Genomic DNA, 21,162 nt, shown 5'->3' on the forward strand with positions numbered 1-21,162 from the left:
TGATGCCGAACGAAAATGGTTAAGGCTCCGTTTACAAAGAGAGCAGAGTCTTGTTTCATAGGAATGCTGGAAACAAAATTGGGAAGATGCCGAGAATGTCTGAGAACGGCCGCAAGCCTTGTTGATCCCCAGAGGCGGGAGGAAGCCGTCATCCCCGCAAGGCGATTGGCCGACGGAGATCGACAAAGGATCAGAGATGGACAAACGGCACTCTGCCGAGTCAAGGGAACTCTTGGACCAATTTCAGGGAAGACTGGGACTTCTTTATCATCATTTCACAACAACAGCAACGAGAACGGGCAAATACCAGCTGTCGGATGTATGAATCGGAAGAGTGTTGCCAGGCGCAGAAGTGTCCTTCCATAGGATTGTCTAAGGGAGGAGAATAATAATCGGGGACAGCACTGACTTTATGAGAGGTCTTAGCCTTAGACCCAGGTCTGTTTGCTCATTTGTTAGTGTACCTTGTGTGTCTCTATAGGAGTGTTTCAGTGGCGTGTGGCTTTTCTGGTTTTATTTTTGTAGTTGTGGCAGACACTCAATGAACTGTATGGTTTTAGCATTCTGTATTGTAAACTTACCATGTTTCTCTTTTTCTTAATAAAACACATGTTTATGAAAAGGAGATTCGGAAGGGTCGAAACCTTACACGGGAAAGGCAGGTAGGGCTGGGGTCCCTTTGGATATCCTTTCCCCTCTTTTTATGTCAGTCTCATCCCTCTGGGTTGGAGTCTTATGCTTCAGTTAGTCAAAATATTGATGGGTTACATACCTGTGACCATCTTTCTTTCTTCAAGTGGTGCTCTGTGAATTCACAAATATGGAGTTACTGCGTCTGTGCAGGAATCAACGGAAACTTCTCAAGCCCTATTTTTGAATTCTGGCGGTATGCCCGCCCACTCCTCCTAAGGGTATAAAGGGCCCCCTGGCCGTACGCTCCCCAGTTCGTTCGCCGCAGAGGCAGCGAGAAAGGGGGAGGTTTGCATGAGAGGGGAGGAACGGGCGGGTTCGTGTGACTTCACAGACCACCACTCGAAGAAAGATGGTCCCAGGTATGCAACCCACCATTTTTCTTTGTGGTGTCTGTGAATACACACATGGAGACTAGCAAGCTGAGACAGGAAACATGCAAACTGGCACCAGAGCCACAAGGAAGCGATCTTTCCCATGTGTAGGAAGAGAAAAACTCCAGTAGGAGTAGGTGTCGGTAAGTAGACCTTTAGATGAAGCAATTCGATATGTGGGAACCTATACAAGGTCCCGACAAAAACCCAGGCTCAATGATAGAGGCATAATGCGGACGGCGTAGAAGGCTGGCGCAAAGAATATGCACGAAAGACCATAGATAATAGCACCATGGCTTGGGTCACCTTAAGTTTGTAAGACATCTGAAGACACGGAGAGGGAAAAACCTCTATTTTACTCTCTGTGCCTTACTTATTTAATTTTTTAAAAGAAAAAACAATAAACCTACATTGAAGCCAAAGGCTGAGAGTGCGTATAATTTGAGTTATTATTGTTATCATTTTGTGTCGATGCACCTGAGCTATCGGGTCAGGCAAACAAGGGGGGGGGGAGAGATGTCTCTAATGTAATGTCCGAATAAGACCTCGAGTTCAGCCAACATAGCTGGGTGAAAGAGGCACCCTAGACACGGTATCGAGTAGAAGACCAAGGCGTAGGGCCGATGGTATTGGGAGACCCGCCACGGGAATAGATCGAGGCAAGGTCGGGGACAGGCTGGCTGGAAGGAAAGTTGTATGGGCCACACAATTCAGTGGGGGGAAAGCAAGATGGTATTAGCTGTGACAGCCTGTTTTGGCATAGGGTAGAAACAATCCCCGGGCTCTTTCTGTCCGTCTCTCTCTCTCTCTCTTTTTATTATTAAGCCTAATGGTATAGAAAGTGGTGCCCGCCTAACATACCTGAACCGAAGCCGCTTCCGTCATGGTGAGGAAGATAGCTGGAAAGGGAGCCAGAAAGAGAAAGGCCTGGCTGGTTGAGGTAAATTGGTATCACCTTCGAGAGGGAGGTCATGGCGATCCCGAGGAGAGCTCGACCCCGACGAATAACGAACTAAGGTCATGCCAAATACCATTCAAAAAGAAAGAGTCCTCACCCTGGAAAATCCCTTGGATTCTCAAGTGCAGATGGACTTCCGGGCGGCATCCCTCTCTCCCTCCTTCTATTTTGTGTGGATACTTTAAGGAAAATTTCTCTGAATATTTATACAAATTCTTTTATGAATATTTCTTCAATTCCTTTTTGAATACTTCTACAAATATTTCTCAGATATTTTAATAATTGGGTTGTTGTAGGTTTTTTCGGGCTGTATGGCCATGGTCTAGAGGCATTCTCTCCTGACGTTTCGCCTGCATCTATGGCAAGCATCCTCAGAGGTAGTGAGGTCTGTTGCAACTAGGAAAAAGGGTTTATATATCTGTGGAATGATGACCAGGGTGAGACAAAGGACTCTTGTCTGCTGGAGCTAGGTGGGAATGTTTCAACTGACCGCCTTGATTAGCATACAATGGCCTGGCTGCGCCTGGGGGAATCTTTTGTTGAGAGGTGATTAGATGTGCCTGATTGTTTCCTCTCTGTTGTTTTGCTGTTGCAGTTTGAGAGTTTTTTAATACTGGGAGCCAGATTGTGTTCATTTCCATGGTTCCCTCCTTTCTGTTGAAATTGTCCACATGCTCCTTGTGTATTTCAATGGCTTCTCTTTGTAGCCTGACACGGTGGTTGTGAGAGTGGTCCAGCATTTCTGAGGAGGCCTGCCGCCATTGGGGTGGGCGGAACGTCAGGAGAGAGTGCTTCTAGGACATTCTTGGAGGGTTAGATAGAGGCAATGTGGGGAGCGGGTGGAGGGAGAGTGGCAGGCCCGTAGCCAGGATTTCATTTCGGGGGGGGGGGGGCTGAATTTTTTTCAGGGGGGAGTTTCGGGGGGGGGGGTTGATTCTGAGTGAAAGAGGGTCTAGCCTAGCAAACCTTTTGTATCGTGACCCCAATAAGACCCCCTCCATGCATATGGGAGATATGGAGCATGGTGATCAGATCATGATAGGAACAAACATCACAGTTTAAATAAGGCACCAGGAAGGCCTTCTCGCAGACCACCATGAGGATTTCGGGGGGGGGGGGGCTGAAGCCCCTCAAGCCCCCCCCCCCCGGCTACATGCCTGGAGAGGGGGTTGGACTTCCTGGGCGTGGGGGGCTGCTGCGGGGCGCCTTCCGCCCTGGACATTCATCGGTAGCCACGTTGCCCCGCGGAACTCCCCGCCGCAGTGTTCTCCCTGCTCCTTGGCGCGCTCTGCGAGAGGGTCCCGCGGCGTTGGGGTTCTCCCTCCGGCCTGGGCCACCTCCCTCCCTCCCTGCCTCCCTGCCTCCCTCCGTCCGTGTGTGTGGTCTCCCCTTTCTCTCTCTCCCTCTCCTCAGAGGGAGGCCGCCATCTTCTCCCCTTCTTCTTCTTCCTGTGCTCCCGTCAATCAAGGGTGCATGGCGGCGAGCGGGCAGCCAATGGGGTTCTTCGGTGGGCGGGGCGGCACGGGCTGGGCCAATGGGAGGGCGGAGGAGGCGGGGCTTCTTCTCGGGGGCCTCAGCACAGCCTCTCCCGCCGCCAAAGCCAAAGCCGCCATTGTTCCCTGAGGCGAGGAAGACCCGGATGGAGAGAGACGGAGAGAGGGAGAGGTGAGCCCGTCGTAGTAGTAGTAGTAGGCCTCGCTCGCTGAGGGCGGCCCAGCCCGGCCCTCCTCCTCCTCCCCCGGGCTCCCTTCGGACCCCGGCTCCCCCTTCCCGCCCTCTTCAGCGCCTGAGGGGAAAGGAAAGGGCCTGAGGAGGCCTGGAAGGAGGAAAGAAGGAAGGAAGGCCCAAGTAGGCCCCGGCCTGGCACCCTCCTGGCCTCCCCCAAGGAAGGAAGGAAGGAAGGCTCTCCTGGCCTGCTGGCCGGGAGTTTTCCGTGGGGCTCCAGAAGGGTTTCACCCGCATCTCAGGCATCCCTCGGAGGTGGGGGGTGGGGGCAGTCCTATCCCCGTGGAGTGGTGTGTCCCGGGTGGGAGGGAGGGAGGAGGAGGCGCTCGTGCCTGCGGGAGGCCAGCAGCATGGGGAGTGTTGTTGCCGTGATCCCTCTTGAGGCGAAGCCCTGAACAGCCTCGCAGCTTCAAGGCCTGGCTTCCCCCGCCCTCCTCGGCCCCATTCCCCCCCCCCCCCCCCAAACCACCCTCTCCATCTCTCTCTCCCCATGTCGCCTCTGGTGTGAGAGAATTGGCCGTCTGCCAATTGGGGATGTTGCCCAGGGGACACTGGATGATTTGATGTTTTTATGATCCTTGTGGGAGGCTTCTCTCATGCCCCCTTGGCATGAGGAGCTGGAGCTGACAGAGGGAGCTCATCTGTGCTCTCCCCGGATTCGAACCTGCGACTTGTCGGTCTTCAGTCCTGCCGGCACAGGGCTCACCGGGGTATTCTTATGTTTTATTTCCTTTATAATGTTGTTGTTGGTGTCTTGATTTCATTTATTGTATTGCGTCGTTGGGTTTGGCCTCATGTAAGCCACCCCGAGTCCCCTTCAGGGAGATGGATGGTGGCGGGGGAGGAATAAAGATTATTATTATTATTATTATTATTAGAAACCCCACAAGAGGAGTCCACAGCAGACACTCTTCTGGCTGTTGTATTGGGTCACACCTCGGACCCTTCCCAAGTGCCTAGGACTGTGTGATGTATCGGTGAATGATGCGTGCAGATTCCAGTCAGGTGGCCTTCCTTGAATCATGGAACATGAAAGGCACGGCAGACGACTTCAACCAGAGAAGTCAGCCATAGCAGAGCACCTGATGAACCAGCCTGGACACAGCATATTATTTGAGAACACGGAAATGCTGGACCACTCTCACAACCACCAGGTCAGGCGACACAGAGAAGCCATTGAAATCCACAAGAAGCATGTGGACAATTTCAACAGAAAGGAAGAGACCATGAAAATGAACACAATCTGGCTACCAATATTAAAAAAAACTCTAAAATTACAACAGCAAAGCAACAGAGAGGAAACAGCCAGGCACATCTTAACACCTCTCAGCAAGAGATTTTCCCAGGCTCAGCCAGGCCTTCAAATGCTAATGAAGGTGGTCAGTTGAAACATTCACACCTAGCTCCCGCAGAGAAGAGCTCTTTGCCCCACCCCAGCCATTCCACAGATATATAAACCCATTATCCTAATTCCAACAGACCTCACTACCTCTGAGGATGCTTGCCATAGATGCAGGCAAAACGTCAGGAGAACTGCCTCTAGAACAGTGGTTCTCAACCTGGGGTCCCCAGATGTTTTTGGCCTACAACTCCCAGAAATCCCAGCCAGTTTACCAACTGTTAGGATTTCTGGGAGTTGAAGGCCAAAAACATCTAGGGACCCCAGGTTGAGAACTGCTCTAGAACATGGCTCTATAGCCCGAAAAAACCCACAAGAACCAAATAATCTTAATGTTAGATACCTTTTTGCAGAGAAGGCTGAAGACCTAGCAAAACTACAATTCCCGCAATTCCGTATGGCTATTTATGTGTACATGTTCCTACATATGCACAGTAACACCTCCCTCTCTATGGGGTACCCATTCCTGGCTGAGCTGCAAGGCCCTGACACCTCAGAAACCCCCAACTGCCCTGAAATGGCCCGGCTTCTGGTCCCAGGGGCCATAGAGTTCCTCTGGAGGACCTGGCCGATCCCTAGAGAGGCCGCCATGAGTAGGCCCATAGCAAGCTGGCACGTGGCACCTGTCAGTTGATGACAGTTTCCTAGAATCCTAGAGTTGGAAGAGACCTCGTGGGCCATCCAGTCCAACCCCACTCAGCCAAGAACTTTAAATAACATTAACTTGCTGCTAAATCACTTAAAGTGTTCGGTAACGTAAATGTATTTTTAGAAGACAGAATCTGGGTTCACAGACACAACGACCGTAATAGTAATAGTGACAGGACCTCAAAATCGAACTGCAAAGGCTCTGGCATCAACCAGTCCAGACGGTCCCAGTGGGGACGGGCACACTGGGTGCTGTGCCAAAAGATCTCAGCCGGCATTTGAGAACGATAAACGTTGACAGAATCACGATCCATCAACTGCAAAAGGCCTCCTGACTTGGATCTGTGCGCATCATTCGAAAATACAACACACAGTCCTTAACGCCTGGGAAGTGTTCGACTTGTGATTTTGTGACACGAAATCCAGCATAGAAATCTCGTTTGCTGTGAAATATTGTGTGTTTGTGTCATAATAATAATAATAACAACAACAATAATAGAATGAATAGCAAAGACGAGTATTCAGTGCGGCCCTCTGGGGAGGCCCTGCTCTCGGTGCCCAGCGCAGAGAACCAGAGAAGACCAGGCGGAGCTGCAGATATTTATGGGAAAGGTTTCAGGTTGGGGTGAGAAGCCCCAGCAGATCAGGCCACGGGGGGGGGGGGGGGGGAGGAAGGGTCTGTTCCTCCCCATTTCCTGCCTCAATAAATACATTGGGGAGGGAGGGAGGCCTTGAAGTGGCGAGGGGGGGGGACCCCAAAGGAGGGACACCCAAAGGAGGCTGTTGTTGTTGTTGTTAGGGCTCCAGAGGGCTGGGCCTTGGAGACACCCCTGGGTGTCAGTCCACCGGAAGACAGAGCCCCAGGCCGCAGGGCAGGCAGGAAGTGCTCGCCCTGGTTGCCGTAGTAGCAGGCGAGGGGCATCTGGTGGAAGGCCATGGTCCAGATCTGGCCGAAGGGCCAGAGGAAGCAGTCCATCTCCACGTGAAGAAACACCAATGCTTCTGCAGACAGCAAGGCCGAGCAGGAGGGGTGGATGCTCCTGGTCTCCGCCCTCTTTCATTGGAGGCAGGATGGCCCTCTGCCAAGAGGGCTTGGGGGGTGCCTTCCTCCCTTCCTTCCTTGGACCGGGGGGCCCTGGGTGGGTCCTTCCCAACTCTGTGAGGAAATCAAATCTGCTCCCCCCCCCCCCTCGTGACAGGGTGGGAAGGCGGGAAGACTTCCCTCTTTGCAGCAGCTTGGAACTGAAGCCAGGCACTTGCGGATACAACCCAGTGGGAAGTTTACACCCATTTGAACTTTCCAACAACAAGTGCTTGGTACTATAGACTATATTTCAGAGGAAGAAACTGGCAAGACCGTCTCGAAGTATTCCTTGCCTATGAAAATCTGATAATATTTGATAATATGGGAAGTTTTTAAGGATTGTTGAACCTCTCTAATACGTATTTAATTATGGTTTTTAATGATTGGTTTGTATATTTGTGATGCGATGTGAGCCGCCTTGGGCCAGTCCTGGAGAAAGGCGTCGTCGTAATCTCCTTTGTGATACATAAACAATACATAAAATCCTCTGCTTGTCAGTCCATAGGGCCGCCTCCCGACAGATGGCCATATGGACAGATAGGCAGATCATCATGCCCATGAAGCTGGGTGGCCATCTGCCAGGAAGGCTTGGATGGTGCTTTCCCTGCGATGGCAGAAAGGGGGTCGGTGTCAGGAGCCAAAGATAGCGTCAAGAAAAGTGCCACGTTTCTCTGTCTCTGGATCATGGATCTTATAGTCTCAATTTGATGCCGACATACACACGCATACACATGATATCGAAACCTTCCTTCCCGTTTTTCTCCTCAGAGCTTGTCACCTCTGCTCCAATGCCTCTCTCTTTCTGCTCACAAACACCCTCTTGTTTTCCCTTTTGTTCTATCAACAATCCCTTGTGTTCTCTTTGTTCCAAAGCAAAGCATAACTACTCTTTCTGCGCAATTCTGAAAGCCATTTCTTCCCATTCTGCTCACGTCTTCTTCCCACTCCCACCTTTTCAGGTCAACTTGATCTCTTTCCACCTCTCACCCAGGTGTCTTTTCCCGGCACTCCGCAAGCACTGCCAATTTACATTCCTTTACTCCTTTCTGCTCCTCTTTGCTCCCTCCTCCCTTTTCTCTTTACATTCCTCAGTAACCCATTCTAATTTGTGAAATGCACTTTACACATTTTTGGCCCCAACACTTGACCTTTTGCTTCTTTCTTGACCAGGGAAATGAGGATTCTATGGAGCCACCTCTTGGGTTGAGGAACGAAACCAGGAATGTATGAAGAAATCATCTCAAGGTGAAGATGTTGCTGAACTTGTGACCTGTCTTACAGATACGAAAAGAAAACTGGAAGAGACAAGTTTCTGTGTTGCAATTAAACACCCATCTCACTGTTAATATGAAGGAGAAAGCATCTCAATGCCTGGAGTGTGGAAAGAGTTTCAATCGGAGGGATTCTCTTCAGTTACATGAAAGGACTCACACTGGAGAGAAACCCTATACATGCCTGGAGTGTGGAAAGAGCTTCACTCAGAGAGCACATCTACTTAGACATCAAAGGACTCACACTGGGGAGAAACCCTATAAATGCCTGGAGTGTGGAAAGACCTTCACTCAGAGGGGACATCTACATTCACATCAAAGAACTCACACTGGAGGGAAACCCTATAAATGCCTCGAGTGTGGAAAGAGCTTCTCTCATAGTTCATCTCTACGTTCCCATCAAAGGATTCACACTGAGGAGAAACCCTATACATGCCTGGAGTGTGGAAAGAGCTTCTCTCATAGTTCATCTCTACGTTCCCATAAAAGGATTCACACTGGGGAGAAACCCTATACATGCCTGGAGTGTGGACAGAGCTTCACTCAGAGGGGACATCTACATTCACATCAAAGAACTCACACTGGAGGGAAACCCTATACATGCATGGAGTGTGGACAGAGCTTCACTCATAGTGGAGACCTATCTTCCCATCAAAGGACTCATACTGGGGAGAAACCCTATAAATGTGTTGAGTGTGGACAGAGCTTCACTCAGAGTTCACATCTACATAGTCATCAGAGGACTCACACTGGGGTTAAACCTTATAAATGCCTCGAGTGTGGAAAGTGCTTCACTCAGAGTTCACATTTACGTACACATAAAATGACTCATACTGGGGAGAAACCCTTTAAATGCCTGGAGTGTGGAAAGAGTTTCAGTCGGAGGGATTCTCTTCACCAACATGAAAGGACTCACATGGGAGAGAAACCCTATAAATGCCTCGAGTGTGGACAGAGCTTCATTCAAAGTTCAACTCTACATAGACATCAAAGGACTCACACTGGGGAGAAACCCTATATATGCCTGGAGTGTGGAAAGAGCTTCTCTCATAGTTCAACGCTACGTTCACATCAAAAGACACACAGTGGGGTAAAACCCTATAAATGCGTTGAGTGTGAACAGAGCTTCACTGAGGGAGGACATCTACGTAAACATCAAAGAACTCACACTGGGGAGAAACCCTTTAAATGCCTGGAGTGTAGAAAGAGTTTCAGTCGGAGGGATTCTCTTCAGCTACATGAAAGGATTCACATGGGAGATAAACCCTATAAATGCCTGGAGTGTGGGCAGAGCTTCATTCAAAGTTCATCTCTACGTTCACATCAAAGGACTCACACTAGGGAGAAACCCTATAAATGCCTCGAGTGTGGAAAGAGCTTCTCTCATAGTTCAACTCTACGTTCACATCAAAGGACACACAGTGGGGAGAAACCCTATAATTGCCTGGAGTGTGGACAGAGCTTCACTCTGAGAGGAAATCTACGTAGACATCAAAGAACACACACTTGGGAGAAACTCTATAAATGTGTTGAGTGTGGTCAGAGCTTCACTCACAGTGGAAATCTACGTTCACATCAGCGGATTCACTCTGGGGAGAAACCCCATGAAAGCATGGAGTGTTGAAAGAGCTTCTGTGAGAGTTCAGACTTACATGTACATAGATTTTCACTGGAGACAACAGTGGCATTTGACCTAAATACCACTCTCCAAGCTTTTCATGTTGGGTACACACTCTTTAGACATGCATCCTTTCGTGACATGGTACTTCAATTTAAGAAACCATAGGTTTAACCAATCCCATGTAAGATTTTCCATGTATATGTAATATAATAATGTATAGAGATAGGTTTCATATACTCCTTTGGATATACATTTCTTTTGTAGTTTCCTCTATAGCTGCTCCATGTGGTTTGCTCATCACAAAGAAACATATCAATTTTAGTGGTAATTAATGTAATTCAATCAATAAATTATGCATGAAAGATTATAGCTCAACCTACACTTGAACTTACCAGCACTTCACCTGTGGACTACAGCGTGTGTCATGGCACACAGTTTGGAAGGCTCTGATCGAAGACAATACAGTGGCAGTGCTCATGAATGCTGACAAACGAGAGCACACTCTTGGGGTCATCTTATCATATTGGCGTGCCTTTGCAGAAAGGCCCGGAAATATTGGACTCAGAAGCATACAATGCTGGACACAAATGGTTAAGGTTTCGTTTTCAATGCGACCAGAGTTTTGTTTCGTAGGAATGCCGGAGAGTCACCTAGAAGCAAAATTGGGAAGATGCCTCCACGAGAGGATCACTGCAGCAAGCGGCATTTCGCCTCAGAGATGGAAGACGTCATGATCCCACTGGAAGGAAGGTCGGGGCCGCCTTATCACTACTTCACAACAACAACAACAGGGGCAAATGTCAGTTTTGAGGTGTATGAATTAGAAGACTTGCCAAAGCAGAAGTGTGGTTGCGTAGGGTTATCTGAGGGGAACAGAGCAATTAGGGACACAACTCAGGGCCAGGTTCTTAGAATTAGACCCAGGTCTGTTTGCTCGTTTTTTTGGTGTACTTTGTAGATCTATGTACTGTGAAGAAACTACTGTGTAACCAATAAGCTTTATGTGCCTGAGAATAAAATTTCTTATAACAATGACTTGTGTCAAGTTAATGAAGTGAAGATTTACATCAAAGGAGATGGCCAAATATAAAAGCTGTAAATAAATAAATAAATAATAAATTTTGGAATCAGTTTATGGTATTGGGATACATATTTTGGAGAGTCACAAACAAGGTGTTTTGAAAGTCAAACCTCTCTCATTCAATTCTCATACAAGTCTCTCTCTCCAGCTTCACACTAGCATATATATTTAAATAATAAAGTGCTCAGCCACAACTACGCTACACACACCTTTACTATTTACTCTCCTCATTGCCCAGTTCTTTTGGGTGTGGTGTGTTCCACATATATTTAATGGTGGCAGTGGTGGGATAATAAAATATAGGTCCCTCCTGCCTGAAAATTCTTTACTGTATTTCCTTGGATGCTGGTGGTTGTGTCTCAGTGGCCATGGTAGTCCACGCCTTAGTCACATCGTGTTTCGACTACTGCAACAGTCTACATGGGGCTGCCTTTGAAGATAGTTTGGAAGCTGCAATTAGTGCAGGGATTGGAGGCCAGATTGCTAGCGGGAGCACCATACCGTGAGAGAGCAAATCCCATGCTGCGGCAGCTCCACTGGCTGCTGATCCGCTTCCAGGCTAAATACAAAGTGCTGGTCGTTACCTAGAAAGCCTTAAACGGTTCAGGCCCAGACTGTTTGCAGAGCCTCATGTCTGTATACAAAGCGGCCTGAGCCTTGTGATCCGCAGAGGAGGCCCTGCTCTTGGTCCCACCCCTGTGTCAAGAGTGGCTGGTGGGACTGAGAGACGGGGCCTTCTCCGTGATCACTCCTTTCCTCTGGAAGCTTAAAAGAATTTTAAACTGCTCCCTCTCGCCTCGCTTTTAGAAAAGTGCTGAAAACCCACTTGTGCACTTTGATGTATGGAGAGGAGGGAGACTAATATGCCCGGCTTATACTTTCGCCTAGATAGGTTGAACCTTGTCTAGAGACTGGATCTGACTTCAGCCCGCTGCTTGTTGCATAACATGTCACCTTTTTATAAGGGTTCCAGCTATCGTTCTCAGTTGCCTTTTTTTAGTGTCACATGTATAACCGGATAGGTTATTTAAGTTTGCATTGTTGCATGATTGATTTGTTATTAAGTTTTAGAGTTAGGCTGCTTTTATATGGTTTGTTCTGATGTTATCCTGTTTTGAATGTTTGCCATACAGGTTGGAAACCACGCTGGGTCCCTTTGGGGAGATTGGGTAGTTTACATATACATTATTATTATTATTATTATTATTATTATTATTATTATTCTGTGTATGTCCGTGAAGACTCTTCATGCCTCTGTGTCTTGGTATTTCCATTGTCAACATGTTCCATGGAGGCAAAAGAGGATATTTTTTGTGTTCAAGGAAGTTTGGGGCTTCATGTTTAACCCTTTGCTTCTTCTTTCTTGACCAGGGACGTGTGGGTTTCTGGAGCCACCCCAGCATGATGGGAAACAAACCAACATCTGGTGGATATTGAGGAATTTGGAAGCCAAAGTCCAATACGCAAACCAGTCCGATTTGAAAAAGAAGTCCTCTCAAGGCGCCGATCTTGCTGAATTCTTAAATTCACTTTTGATTATAGAGTAGAATCATAGAAAAGACTGCATGGCCCATCTAGTCCAAACCCTGTCATGCAGGAGAAGCAGTCAAAGTACCACTGACAGATGGCCAGCCTCGGTAGAAAAGTCCCCAGAAGAGCCTCCCCTAAACTCTGAGGCATAGAGTTCCTCTGCTGAGCAGCTTTTCCAGTCAGGAAGTTCTTCCTAATGTTCAGAAGGAATCACCTTTTCTTCGATTTGAAACCATTGCTGCAAGTAATCAGAAAGGGAAAGACAAGTGACGGGTGCCCATATTACAATTAAAGGTACATATCGTTGTCAACATGGAGGAGAAAGCACATAAATGTACTGAATGCGGAAAGAGGTTTACGTGGCACGCACATCTGAAAATACATCAAAGGACTCACACTGGAGAGAAGCCCTATAAGTGCCTTGAATGTGGACAGAGCTTCACTCGTAGTTCATGTCTACGTTCACATCAAAGGACTCACACTGGGGAGAAACCATTTAAATGCCTGGACTGTGGAAAGAACTTCTCTCAGAGGGGACATCTACAGAGACATCAAAGGATTCACACTGGGGAGAAACCATTTAAATGCCTGGAGTGTGGGAAGAGCTTTGCTGACAGTGGAAACCTTCGTTCACATCAAAGGACTCACACTGGGGATACACCCTATAAATGTCTGCTGTGTGAACAGAGTTTCAGTTGGAGGGATTCTCTTCAGCAACACGAAAGGACTCACATGGGAGAGAAACCATATAAATGCCTGGAGTGTGGACAGAGCTTCATTCAAAGTTCATCTTTACGTTCACATCAAAGGATTCACACTGGGGAGAAACCCTATACATGCCTGGAGTGTGGACAGAGCTTCACTCAGAGGGGACATCTACAGAGACATCAGAGGACTCACACTGGGGAGAAACCCCATACATGCCTGGAGTGTGGACAGAGCTTCAGTGAGAGTGGAGACCTACGTTCACATCAAAGGATTCACACTGGGGAGAAACCCTATACATGCTTGGAGTGTGGAAAGAGCTTCACTCAGAGTGGACTTCTACATAGACATCAAAGGACTCACACTGGCGAGAAACCTTATAAATGCTTGAAGTGTGGACAGAGCTTCAATAATAATTCACATCTACGTGTCCATCAAAGGACTCACACTGGAGAGAAACCCTATAAATGTCTGGAGTGTGGACAGAGTTTCACTGAGAGTGGAAGTCTACATAGACATCAAAAGACTCATATTGGGGAGAAACCCTATACATGCCTGGAGTGTGGGAAGAGCTTTACTCGCAGTGAAAGCCTACGTTCACATCAAAGAACTCACTCTGGGGAAAAACCTTATAAATGCTTAGAGTGTGGAAAGAGCTTCACTGAGGGTGGAAGTCTACGTAAACATCAAAGGATTCACACTGGGGAGAAGCTTTATAAGTGCCTAAAATGTGGACAGAGCTTCACTCACAGTGGAAGTCTACATTCACATCAAAAGACTCACACTAAGGAGGGACCTTAAAAATGCTGAGAGTGTGGACAGAAATTCACTGAGGGTGGAAGTCTACGTAAACATCAGCAGATTCACACTGGGGAGAAACCCTATACATGCCTGGAGTGTGGACAGAGCTTCACTCAGAGTGGAGACCTACGTTCCCATCAAAGGACTCAGAATGGGGAGAAACCCCATGAAAGCGTGGAGTGTTGATAGAGCCTCTGTGAGAGTTCAGAGCTTTATATACATAGATTTTCACTGGAGACAACAGTGGCATTTGACCTAAATACCACTTTCCAAGCTTTTCATGTTGTTTACACACACTAATCATGCATCCTTTCATGACATGATAGTTCAATTGCAGAAAACAGAGGTTAAACCAATCCCATATAAGATTTTCAATATATATAATATAATAATATATATAGGTTTCATGTATTCTTTATTGTATATACAATTCTTTTGTAGTTTCCTCTATAGCCGCTCCATGTGGTTTTCTCATCACAAAGGGGTTTTATTTTCTTAATTAGAAACATATTAATTTTAGTGGTAATTAATGTAACTCAAGCCACAAATTGTGCAGAAAGATTACAGCTGAACCTACACTTGAACTTACCAGCACTTCACCTCTGTAGCAATTTAGCCTTTGTGGATATCTTTAAAGAGAGGCCGGGTGGCCTTCCGGGTTGGCAGAAGGGGGCTGGACTCCATGCCCTTTGGGGGTCTCTTCCAACCCCCGTGAAGTATAGACTGCCTTGGAGTGTGGAGTCTCCTCTGGAGGTTTTTGAGCTGAGGTTGTATGGCTGTGTACTGGGAGGGCTTTGACTGTGCCTTCCTGCCTGGCTAAAGGGAGTCGGAGTGGATGCCCTGTGAGGGTCTCGTCCATGGGGGGGAACCCTTTTTCATGCAACGCACCTGTGGGCTAGAGCGGACACGCGTGTGCGATGGCACACAGTTTGGAAGGCTCTGATCAAAGACAAGACAATGGCAGTGCTCATGAATGCTGACAAACGAGAGCACACTCTTGGGGTCTTCTTATCATATTGGGGTGCCTTTGCAGAAAGGCCCGGAAATATTGGACTCAGAAGCCTACGATGCTGGACACAAATGGTTAAGGTTTCTTTTTCAGTGAGACCAGAGTTTTGTTTCGTAGAGATGGAAGACGTCATGATCCCACTGGAAGGAAGGTCGGGGCCGCCTTATCACTACTTCACAACAACAACAACAGGGGCAAACGTCAGTTGTGGGGTGTATGAATTAGAAGACTTGCCAAAGCAGAAGTGTGGTTGCGTAGGATTATCTGAGGGGAACAGAGCAATTGGGGACACAACTCAGGGCCAGGTTCTTAGAATTAGACCCCGGTCTGTGTGCTCGTTTTCTGGTGGACTTTGTAGATCTATTTAGGAGTGTTTTGGTGGTGTGTGCTTTCTGATATACTTTTGTAGTTGTGGCAGCAATTCTGTGAGGTGCTCAGTTTTAGCGTGTATATATACATACACATACATACATTACTATGTTCCAGTTTTTAATATCAGTATCAGAGACTGGGAAGACAGGCAGAGCGAGGGTTTCATAGGAAACCTCTGGTCCTTTTGGAGATGGTTTTCCCCTTCTAGGTTGGTCGCGTGGCTCCGAGTAGGATTTTCATGCTTTGTTTTTTGTTTTTTTGCATTTCATTTTCTAATGAAGACTAGACGTGACAAATACACATGTAAACAAAAGTACAACAATGCAACAATAACAATAACAACAAGACTTGTATGACTTACAAATACTAGATAAGTTTCCCCTTGAACTTCCAGATTCCCTCAAGTGAAGCTGTACATTTCTTCTTTCACACAATATCCTACGTAACAAAGGAAAAGAGAACTAATCTGAGACCTTGGGCTTCTTCTTTTTCCTTCCCCCCCCCTCCTTATTTAATCCCTTTTTGAAACTTATTTTTAAACAATTTTGTAGTTCTGTATTATTTTGTAGTTCTGTATATATTTCTGTTTTTATAATTTCCTCCTCTTCCTTTTTAAGTTTTCCATTCCTAATCTTGTTCAGTTTTGCCTTTTGTTGAAATGTCATCTCATATATGCTTTCGATGCATCCCATATAATATCTTTTTCTGAATTAAATTTAAAGTTTATTATTACAAGATTATACTTTTGATATCCAGCATGTAGAACCAATGTTGTTGCGGACTCACTGTCCAGGATGCCTTAAACAATATTATTGGATGACTGATCAATATATGGTTTGTATATAGTTATATGATGTTGAGATCACCAAAATTATTTTTGACCATTCTAGTTAGTAGAAAAGTCAAAAATAATCCCTATGGGTTGGGAGGTGTGATGTTGTGTATTTTTATTCCTATAGTCATGTATTGTTTAGACAATAGTTAGTAATGGTAATTATGTAGAATTGTATTTTATTAGGGATGGTAACTGGCTTGGCTTGCCTTGAGCTGAGTCGCCATAGCAACGGGGGTGGGGCCAACTGCCACTTGGCTGCGCAGCTTTTTGAAAGTTATCAGTCTGTAGCCGGAGAGTTACAGAAGAGGACTGATCTGTGAATCAGCAGTCTGTAACAAGAGAGTTACAGGAGAGGATTCTTCAGTGAGAGGATCAAGGAACTGATCTGTAGTTGTGAACTACAGAGGTAGTTGATCCTGTGTGGAAGTAGAAATCCCACAGGAATCCTGTAGTGATAGAACCACAGGGAGGACTGGTTCTTTGATTAGGAATCAAGAATTGGCTTGGAGCCAATACAGGTGAATAAGTCAAGTGCCTTATTTGTGTTACCGGAACGGTTGTTAAAAAAAGAAACATTTGCCTAAAGAAACCTTTTGAAATCTGTTTAGTGCCTAGAGTCATTCAAGAAACTCTATAAATGTAACCAGCTAAGTTTGTGCCTCTAGAGTGAAGTAACATTGAATGTATTCTACTCCTGTTATATTCCAATAAACTTGTTACTGTTTTTCTCAAGCCTTGACTCAGATACAATTTCTTCTAAGTCAAACAGCCCTGTACACGAAGAAGAAGGACCAAATTAGGGTTATTAAACGTAAGCTACGCTATCAAATAAGTAAAGCCCCCTTGAATAGTGGTCCCTTGGCATTCAGCTCCTAAGTTGATAGTGATAATTACACGGCTTCCTCACATCCCCTCTCTTCTTTACCATTTAAATCTTATGTTTCTCTTTTTGAGTTCATCCGTTAGAAAAAAAGTACTTTTGTCTCCTTTCTAAGACTGCCATCGGGTGTTCCTTTAGGATGGCGATTTTATTTCCTTTGTAAAATGTTGGGGTTCTAGCGTTTTCCTTTAACACTTTGTCTCAGACTCTTTTCTTTCCAAAACACACTATAACATCTCTTGGTACATTATATCTTTTTGCATAATTTCATTGAATTCTATAGACTCTATCGATATTATCCTCAACCTGAAGCAGTTGGGCCACCATATTTTAAAGTATTTCTTTAAAATATTCTCTTTATCTTCCTCCTGAATATTTCTAAATCTTAGTTGGTATTCTTTCTCTTTCACCTCTAAGGTTTCTTGTTGTGTTTGTAATGTCATCATTTTTTTCTCTATTGAGTGTACAGTTTTTTCCAATTCTTTCTGTTGATACTTTATTGTTTTGCTCTCTTTAGCGTCTTCTTTTCTTCCCTGCTTCAATACCTCAATCTCCCTATAAATGGTTTTTACTTCTTCCTTCACTGTCATTTGCACTTCTTTGAATTCCTTTTTTATTTCTTCCATTTCTCCCTTAATTGTATTATATTGTCTGTCTTGTTTTTCTTCAATTATTTGCACGTCAGTTTGTAATTTTAAAATTTCCCGCATTATGTTTTTCATAGTGAATTCTTCTGTTATCGAGTCTTTTCTACCTTGTATTTTCCTTTCTCCTTTTCTCTGTCTTTATCCATCTTCATTTTCGGTGTTGACATCATCTCTACTCTTTTTTCTATTTTCCTTTATCCTTTGTTTATATATTTGTCTACTATTCCTAATTTTCTTGAGCTGATTTTGACTCTATATTGAGGTTTTTTTAATGAATCTACTTTGTTACAGCATATGACAATAGGTAATGCTAATTAATAATAATAATATTTGCCTCCGGTTCTCTTTTCCGTTCCCTATGCAGGTGAAAATAAGTCTGGATAGCAACTAATTCTTATAATTCTTATGAATATACAGATATATAATCAGAGAGTATTCTTTAAGTACATAAAACAGAGAAAGAAAAGTGATTGGAGGGAAGATTTTTCCAGTTCTACTGATCTAGCATTTCCGTGTTTTTCAGTCCTTAGCATCCCTTATCCCAATTCCAGTATGTTAACTCTAAATAGTCCTTCCGAAATAAATTCACAAAATCTCACAAATATTATCTGGCCTTAGTAGCACTGATACTATTCCGATGTTGTTTTATAATAAAATTAATTCCCTTCAATCAGTAGCCTTAGAGTTCCATCAGCCTTAAAATGTCGTGAGGGAGGTACAAAGCTATTAGAGAGAACATTGAAGTACAGGGATTTATTTTATTTATTTATTTCGGTTACTTCTACCCGGAGCTTCTCACCCTGGAGGGGACTCAGGGCAGTTTACAAAGGCACAATTCGATGCCGGCATCAACATAACAGTAGAATAAAAACAGTATAGCAGGAATTAAACAATTACAATCAGTTTCTGTATTGCAACAATAAAACCAATAAAACCAATTTCACCTAATTAACGCTCAGCGTTCGCCATCATAGTCCAAATTCCAATTCCACTTTGTCAGTCCTGTCAGTCCTAGTCGTCTGAGTCCTTATCTAGTTGTCAGATTGCCCAAAGGCCTGGTCCCACAACCATGTCTTTACCTTCCTCCTGAAGGAGAGGAGGGATGTTGATGACCTAATTTCCCCCAGGAGTGAGTTCCATAGGTGAGGGGCCACCACTGAGAAGGCTCTGCTCCTCGTCCCCACCAACCTCACTTGTGATAGCGGTGGGGTCGAGAGCAGGGCCTCTCCAGATGATCTCAAACTCTGGGGTGGGACGTAGAGGGAGATGCGTTCGGACAGATACGCTGGACCAGAACCGTATAGGGTTTTGTAGGTCAAAACCAGCACCTTGAATTGTGCTTGGAACTGAACCGGCAGCCAGTGGAGCTGACACAGCGGGGGGGGGGGGTGCTCCCTGTATGATGCTCCGGTGAGTAATCTGGCTGCCGCTCGCTGGACCAATTGGAAAGAGTGCCGGGGGAATCCATTTTAGCTATTCATTTCCTGAAGGGGGCGTGTTCAGAAAGAGCAGCCTTGGATGGAAATGAGGGAGGACTGTAATTGGCTGAGTGAGAGTGGGCGGAGCCTAACTTGGTAAAAGGAAAAAAAATGACATTAAAGGAAAGGTTATGAAACCCCGTCAAGGAGAGTGAACCTGGGTGTCAAAGGGAGAAGGTGTTAGGAGTTTGGAGTGGTGAAGAGGGTTAGAGAGAGACGTCTGGATTGGTCAGTTGGCTAGCAGAGATAGCCAGTGAGAAGATTACAGCTCTTTGGGAAGGATAGCTGGGGAGTGGAGAGACAGGTCCCAAAGGAGAAGGACTGCCTGTGTGGAGGAGTTTAGACATTACTGTCAGAGAGGAAGTGGAGGGAGAGAGAAGTGTCTCATGTGTAACTAAGTCTGAACTGTTTAGAGTAACCACTCGCTTTTAAGTCAGTATTTTGAAACAGCTAAGTGTGATACCTGAATTGTTCCAGTTCTCTTAAATAAACACCATTGTTTTGTTGTTCACAACCACTGCCTCACGTGTGCCTCTGTGGGTGAAGTTTTAAAAGCCATTTCCTGCAACAATCAGAACCATCTTTTAGTGTTCCCTCAGAACACAAGCCTGAGGGCTAATCCAACACACTCTTGCCTGAGATCCCTCAAGTAAGCCAAGGGCTGAACAATGCTCTTAATTTTGGTGGTGGCCAGAGGGTTTCCAAAAGGCTTTTTGGCCAGTAGAAAGTTTCAGCTTTCCTTGCAGTTTTTGTTTTGGGGCTTTTCATGACAGAAGCCTCGTTCCAATCTACGTGGTGTTCAGCTTTTGGGATTTTTATTTTCCAAAGAAAGCCTCGACTCCTTTCTAAGGAACATCCAAGGGATTCCTTCTCATGCAACTACATACCAGGGGGGGGGGGGGGGGCTCAGGGAGGCTTACAGCTGGCAACGATTGGTTGTCCCTATCTACACATAATACAATACAATAATTACAATGGATAAAACATTAAATCAATTCAATTAAAAAATTTGGTCTCCTGTGAGTCTTCCGGGCTGCCTGGCCCTGTTCCGGCAGCATTCTCTCCTGACGTTTCACCCGCACCTGAGGCTAAAGGCATCCTTAGAGGTTGAAGGTCTCCTGGAAACGAGGTGAGTGGAGGGCATGTCTGTCTGTGGAATGGTGTCCCGGGTGGGAGGGAGGGAGGACTCTTGTCTGTGGGAGGTCAGGTGGTCATTGGCTAACCCAGATGGGCACTGGCCAGCCACCCTGACCACCACCACCCCCACCCCCACGGTGCCAGGCGAGGCAGAGAAGAAGCCAGTGGGACCCATGAGAAGCGGGTGGGCCATGTCCACGGGAAGGAGGAGGGACCGTGGGAAGGGAGACGGTGCTGAGAACCTTCCAGGATCAGAGCAGCAAGGCAAGAGCCACACTTGGGAATCATAGAATCATAGAGTTGGACGAGACCTCCTGGGCCATCCGCTCCAACCGCATTCTGCCGAGAAGCAGGAATATTGCATTCAAATCACCCCTGACAGATGGCCATCCAGCCTCTGCTTAAAAGCTTCCAAAGAAGGAAGGAGCCTCCACCACACTCCCTCTGGGGCAGAGAGTTCCACTGCTGAACGGCTCTCCCAGTCAGGAAGTTCTTCCTCATGTTCAGGTGGAATCTCCTCTCTTGTAGTTTGAAGCCATTGTTCCATTGCGTCCTCGTCTCTCTCCAGGGAAGCAGAAAACAAGAGGGGATCCCAGGAGGAGGGGGTCCATCAGGGCCAGCTCATCGCCTCCTCCCAGGAAGGGACCCCCAGGCAGGGAGGGAGGGAGCAGCCAGGCTTGGGAGCTGCGAGGCTTTGCAATGCTAGTCGAGGTGATTCACGTTTGCCTCAAGCAGGCAAGAGTTCTTTCTCCCACCCTGGGCCCCATACATAGTTTCCCACAGGCAGACCCCTCCCCCTCTGAGGAGGCGTGCCGCCATTGTGGTGGGCGAAATGTCAGGAGAGAGTGCTTCTGGGACATTAATTGAAGGTGAGAGAGGGCAATGTGGGGAGCGGGGGGGGGGGGAGGAGAGAGGGG

The 21,162-nt window shown here is 46.4% G+C and overlaps 3 protein-coding genes across 3 annotated transcripts in view; all 3 read left to right on the forward strand.

Moving 5' to 3' along the window:
- LOC132779114 (zinc finger protein 420-like) overlaps window positions 1-10,069 on the forward strand; it is an 18,711-nt gene extending 8,642 nt beyond the window's left edge. Inside the window, exon 2 of the mRNA XM_067470483.1 lies at window positions 8,049-10,069. Within this exon, the coding sequence (XP_067326584.1) occupies window positions 8,226-9,773 (1,548 nt within the window). The 5' untranslated portion in view covers window positions 8,049-8,225 and the 3' untranslated portion in view covers window positions 9,774-10,069. The remainder of the gene's footprint in view (window positions 1-8,048) is intronic.
- The window catches only part of LOC132779116 (oocyte zinc finger protein XlCOF6-like), a 27,572-nt gene extending 16,770 nt beyond the window's left edge, over window positions 1-10,802 (forward strand). Inside the window, exon 3 of the transcript XR_010910214.1 lies at window positions 10,242-10,802. The gene's annotated coding sequence lies outside the window, so the exon portion shown is untranslated. The remainder of the gene's footprint in view (window positions 1-10,241) is intronic.
- LOC132769671 (zinc finger and SCAN domain-containing protein 2-like) lies at window positions 3,584-16,835 on the forward strand. The gene is made up of 2 exons (XM_067470490.1): window positions 3,584-3,687; window positions 12,223-16,835. Exon 2 carries the CDS (start codon window positions 12,694-12,696, stop codon window positions 13,885-13,887), a length of 1,194 nt encoding a protein of 397 aa, XP_067326591.1. The 5' UTR covers window positions 3,584-3,687; window positions 12,223-12,693; the 3' UTR covers window positions 13,888-16,835.
- The last annotated feature ends 4,327 nt before the right edge of the window (window positions 16,836-21,162 follow it).

Source organism: Anolis sagrei, chromosome 6 (genome assembly GCF_037176765.1).
Source record: "Anolis sagrei isolate rAnoSag1 chromosome 6, rAnoSag1.mat, whole genome shotgun sequence".
NCBI classification, from domain to species: Eukaryota; Metazoa; Chordata; class Lepidosauria; order Squamata; family Dactyloidae; genus Anolis; species Anolis sagrei.